We start from the raw sequence: 6,005 nt of genomic DNA on the forward strand, positions 1-6,005 counted from the left end.
ATTGTAAAGCTTTTTTTCCTCAGTTGGTCAGAACAAAAGTGGCAGACATATTATTTACTTGTTCAGATGAAATTTTCTGTTGAAAATTCTTATTTGGGTCATACTTCCAAGACGTATAATCTGTGATTGTTAAGTACAGTATTCACACCGGTGTGGTGACTGACTGCCACACACACATACTCCTGAAAACATGCCGCTGCACGACCCATGCAAAGAAGATAACTCCGCAAATAACTGCAATTGCAGGTTTCAAACAAAGATGGCGACAAAGAGGCGAAACTTATGGACGGCAACTTTAATCATAAAATAATATAACAGGTAATTAAGAAGTATTCAAGAACTGTATTTGAAATTATTAAGGAGCAATAAATACTGACACAAAAAAAATGCATTTAGACTTTTTGGCATGCATAACACAGAGTGAACCACACAGGTGCGCTGTTTAGATCAGGCTCCCATTGAAGAGTCTCTAACAAGTCATTTAATCACACAATGTGTAAACCGCAGTGCACCTTTATGCCACAACTAGGCAAAATCATTTACTTTCAGTATAGCTGGTGCAACCAGACCCAGAACCCAAACAATGCTGGTGTTTTCAGAAGGGTGGTTTATCGGTATTACGCATTGTATTTTTTGAGCAGATCACTCTGCCAGTGTCTCTTGCGGTCTGGGAAAAGTTTTGGGATGCGGATTTTCCTGAAATCCTCGATGCATTTCTTCAGCTCTTCCTCCATCAGCTTCTTCTCCTCTTCTTCTGGGTCTTTGCTCGGCGGTCCTCCGTTCTCCCTGGTGATGGCGCTGGTGGTGGAGGCCGCGGTGCTGCTGAGTGTGGGCCGGGGCAGTGTTTTCAGAGACAGAGTGGTGGGTCGTGCCGGATTGACCACGGGAAGCGGAGGAGGGCTCGGCTCGCGGGGCAGAGGCGGCTCAGGGCTCTCCAGGGGTGGAGGGAGAGGCGGAAGGGGGTCCGAAAGAGATTCATTGTCCAGGTCAAGAGCAATGTTTGTGTCATCCTGGCTACAAACACTGGATATATCTGGGTTATATATGGCCTCCTCCACTGCTCTGTCGATATCTGGTTCCCTGAAGCACGGTGACGTGGATGCATTGCCTCCTGTCATTAGAAAAACAAAACAAAATTTATTAGCAACACCCCAGATTGGTGGCAGAGTGTGTGCTACAAAATATTCTGTTGCACACCAGTTGACAATTATATTAAATTTAATTCAACAAGTTATAAATTGGGAATTGTTTTAAAATACTAAAGAATGCACAAAAATTGTTGTGTGAGATTTTTAAAAAAAATCCTTAAACATTTTCATTGTTCCAACGTGATTGTGTATCATTAGCTTTATAACACACAAAAACATTTGGAATCATACAATAGGAAAATAATGTAAATCTAGAGCATTTAGTGTACAGAAAGCAGGCAACACTTTATTTTGATAGTCCATTCTAATAACTATAAGTAACTTTGCAACTACATGTCAACTAAATGTCATTAGAGTATTAGTAGACCCTTAGGTTAAGGTTGGGTTAGGCCTATAGGGATAAAAAAATAAGGTGCGCATTCATCTGATGTTAATTTGGACTTAATGTCGCCAACCTCTTGGTGGTTTTTGCCTGGTTCGGGCTAGTCTAGGTTTATGGGCTAGAAACTACTGATCGCTCCGGAGCGATCCTCAATGATGTGGTATATCTTGCTTTAGGAAGGTCTGATTGGAATGAAACTTGTAGTGTATTACACTTGAGATGTTCTTTCAATCCACTTGGGTTCTGACCCAGAATCCCAACTGCATGTTTTGTGTGGTTTTTGCTTGGTTTTCGGTTGGATTTGCTTGTTTTTTTTGTTTGTTTGTTTTCTACAGCACCTCCATTTGGTTAGTCAAGTCAAGTCACCTTTATTTATATAGCGCTTTTAACAATACAGATTGTGTCAAAGCAGCTTTACAGTATTAAATAGGAAAATTAGTGTGTAATAATTAGTGCTGTCAAACTATTAATCGCGATTAATCGCATCCAAAATAAAAGTTTTGTTTGCATAATATATGTGTGTGTACTATGTATATTTATTATGTATATATAAATACACACACATGCATGTATATATTTAAGAAAAATATGTTATGTTTATATATTAAATATATTTATATATGATATAATTTATTTGAATATAAATATATACATGTAAATACAAGTAAATATTTTCAAAATATATGCTGTATGTGTGTGTCTTTATATATACATAATAAATATACACAGTACACACACATATGTAAACAAAAACTTTTATTTTGGATGCGATTAATCGCGATTAATCGTTTGACAGCACTAGTAATAATGCAAAAGGACAACAGTAAACATTCAATTTTCAGCTAAAGTCAGTTGATCTCTGATTGAGTGATGTTATCATCCAGCTCAGTTCAGTTCAAATAGTATCTGTGCAATCAAGCTGACGATATCGCTGTAATGTAAGTGTTAGTGGTTAGTGAGCATTAGGTTTAGAGTTTGGGTGGTTGTTTTTGAGTTGTATTAGGATTAGACAGCCATACCTGCACCCAACCCTAAACACAACCATTTTTGAGTCAGGTTAGTGTTCGGTTTAGTGTTAGCAGAATAACTTGACATGTAATTGCAAAGTTACTAGTCAATAGAATGTCTGTTGGGGGAGCATCAAAATAAAGTGCAGATATTAAGCAGACAGTCTACTAATATTCTAATCAATGACTGCTAGTTGACATGGAGTTGCAAAGTTACTCATATTTAGTAGAATGTCTAAAGTGGACTATCAAAATAGAGTGTAAAAAGCATGTTAAAAGCGAACCACGTCACAGACTTGAAGCACATCAAAGACTTAAAGCAGACAAATTGGCTTTAGCGCATCAAACCGCATAAACCAGCCAATAGGTCAATTCTGGCTGGTGTTTTGGACAGGGTAAACACTGCTCAGGTGATCCTCACAGAGGTCCATCTGCTTCTGAGCTCCTCCTGTGGAGACTGAGGGACTTCACACAGAATATCCAATTACATCTCTGTTTTTCTGTTTGCATTTTCAAAGCGTTGGCTCTGCTTTGAAAATGGATTTGGACACTTAAAGGCACAATATGTAATTTTCGCCGCTGGAGGGCGCGTATTCAAAATAAACAAAGAGACAAAGGTGTAGTTAGATGACGCTGTGACTGAGTGTGGAATCATGGGAGTTGTGGTCTTCATCCCCACAGCCGATGCAATCCGACGGGACTCGTGTTCATGGATGTTCATGGATGAGCTAATGATTTATTAATGTAGTAGGGTGAGGCTGAAAGCCGTCGAAGCGAAACGAAACCGCTGACCGAGCGTGACACACGGCTCGAAAGCAGCGGCGCTTTTATTATGCCACAGTCGACCGCTTCCGCTGCTTCCGGTCGTGCGTATGTGGGGTAAAGCAGCGGAGCTTTTATTATGCCACAGTCGAGCGCTTCCGCTTCTTCCGGTCGTGCGTATGTGGGGGGGGAAAAGCAGTGCTGTTTTATCATACTAGATACATTTGAAAGTTCTGTTATAATGGTACTCTGTGCGGTCATCACCGGTTTATTAAAACGCACAACATATTAAAGCGTTTTTGGTGTTTCCATGTTTTCTACAAAACCGGAAATCGAGGGGTTATGGACACTATGACACTATGGGCACGGTCCGTGTCACTAGTTAAAATTGCTTATTTCTCTGGATTTAAACATTCTTCGAAACATTTGGGATAATGTAAGTACACAAGTCAGCAAAATATATAACACTGTTCTAGTGGTTTTTGGATATTTTAATAAAAAATCTCACATACTGTGCCTTCAAGTCACTCTCAAAAATGTTTGGATGTCATTGCATTAGATACAAAATATCAAAACGAATGTCATCTGTGCTTTCTCAGAACTAACACCAAGTCATTTTTGCAATGACTTCTAATCAACTGGTGTTTTGGTGAGTTTTAGTGGATGTATGAAGGCAGTTCTCCTCAACTTCACACAGATGTTGTTCATTACATTAACTATGAACACTAATTATTCACTAGCACAAAGTGCTAATACTTGTCTATTTTTATCATTTTGTTTCAAATTGTGTTTTCACATGTTGTGAAATATTTTACTTGACAAATGTGCTTGTGCTACTTTCTTTAAAATGACACATGCTTTGATATGTTGTTATCTAATGCAGTGACTTTTTTTCTTACCCTAAACCAGTTAAGTGCTCCAGCACCAATTCTCAAGATTGGTAATGTCAGTGCTAATTGCCTCCCTAACATTAAACTTTTTTAGTATATGCTAAATATACAGTACTGTACAAAAGTCTTAGGCCACTAGTATTTTCACCAGCTAAAAAAATGGTTTTAAGTCAGTTATTTCTATCTTTTGCTGTAGTGTGTCAGTAGGAAATATCGGTTTACATTTCCAAACATTCATTTTGCCATAAATCGTAATAATGCAGTGAGATTTTTGTCTGACAGCAGCCAGTGCTCCACAGAGAGATCTGGGCCCGTATTCACAAAACATTTATCTTACCACTAAGAGTTCTCCTAAATAGCTAAGAGTTTTCTCTTAAAAACCTATTCACAAAGCTGCTGAGACAAACTTTTACTAAGGAACAGAGAGAAGTCTTAAGCTCAGAGTAATGATGAGCTACTTTTAGCCTTAAGATGTTTTGTGAATACGAGCCCAGATCTGATCATCATCAGTCTGTCTGGAGTCACATGAAGAAACAGAACAAACTGAGACAGACTCAATCCAGAAGAACTGATGCTCCAAGAAACCTCCTGCAAAGCTACAGAACTGTTAACCGTTTTAGGCACTTGTGTAAAAATGCTGTAAAATGAGGATGCTGTCAAAAATAATGTCCGAACTGATTGCAGTGTATTGCAGTGTACAGTGAAATGTGCTATATAAATAAACTTGCCTTGCCTTGCCTTACAGCAAAAGATAGAAATAAAACCACTTTTTTTAGCTGGTGAGAATACTAGAGTTCTAAGACTTTTGCGCAGTACTGTATGTGTTAATATCATATTTTTGAAATGAATATTTACTTTCATATTTCACATTTACCCGCATATACCAAAATATATGTGGAAAAAATGTGTTCCAGGGGCAAGAAAATACATTTCCAATCTTACAGCAGCCTACATTTAGGCTTTATTAATTATTTATTTTTTATTCAAATGTGTTATGTTCAAATGTGTTACAGACAACAAATGAAGCTTTTATTCAAATGTGAAGAATGCATATATATCCTGATTGATAGCATTACATTATGAATTTCCCGAACTCTCAACTGAATCCATGAAGTCTGAATGTTTGTTAATAAAGGACTGTGTGATTGAGCTGACCGATGAACTCAGCTATGAGCTTGGGAGAAAAATCACGCCATTCAGACATAATTACAGTAAGTGTGACATAAGTGTCCAATTACATTTGGAGCAACTGTATGCCTGACATCTGCTCCTGCACTGAGCACATGTATGGAGGAGTGAGTACAGATCACATGAGTACAGGTGGAGAACAGCTGACCCAGGCTGCCTGCTGTTTATTTGGGAAGGAGGATACAGGATTTGCTGGGAAGAGCTCCAGGAGGACATGCTGCCAGATCTGTTCTGTGTCTCCTGATGTCTGTTTGTTATATCAGCAGTGCAAAGTGTGAGAAACTGATCAGCTGTGTACGACGATGAGAAAATGCCCCTGGCTTTCACTTGTGTTCGAGCTCTGGCATAATTTCATCTGCTTCCAATCACACACATAAACTCCCTCATTCAGCCACAGGCTCATCGGCACTGAAACCAGCTTACATAACCCAAAAACAACTGTTCCAGTGCCGCCGCTACCTGTCTCTGTGTGTGAGTGTGAGTGTGTGAGTGTGTGAGAGTGAGTGAGTGTGTGTGTGTGTGTGTGTGAGAGAGAGAGTGAGTGAGTGAGTGAGTGAGTGTATGTGTGTGAGAGTGAGTGAGTGAGTGTGAGTGTGTGTGAGTGTCTCTGTGTGTGTGTGTGTGTGTG

The 6,005-nt window shown here is 39.1% G+C and overlaps 1 protein-coding gene across 2 annotated transcripts in view; it reads right to left on the bottom strand.

Annotated features, from left to right (window-relative positions):
• Positions 1-326: 326 nt before the first annotated feature.
• Positions 327-6,005, bottom strand: part of LOC107746315 (BTB/POZ domain-containing protein KCTD12-like) — a 22,840-nt gene continuing 17,161 nt past the window's right edge. For both annotated transcript variants that reach the window (XM_016560460.1, XM_016560459.1), the window contains exon 3: positions 327-1,111. In XM_016560460.1, coding sequence (XP_016415946.1) covers positions 618-1,111 — 494 coding nt within the window. In that variant the 3' untranslated portion in view covers positions 327-617. The remainder of the gene's footprint in view (positions 1,112-6,005) is intronic.

Source organism: Sinocyclocheilus rhinocerous, unplaced genomic scaffold (genome assembly GCF_001515625.1).
Source record: "Sinocyclocheilus rhinocerous isolate Xijiao unplaced genomic scaffold, SAMN03320098_v1.1 scaffold1881, whole genome shotgun sequence".
NCBI classification, from domain to species: Eukaryota; Metazoa; Chordata; class Actinopteri; order Cypriniformes; family Cyprinidae; genus Sinocyclocheilus; species Sinocyclocheilus rhinocerous.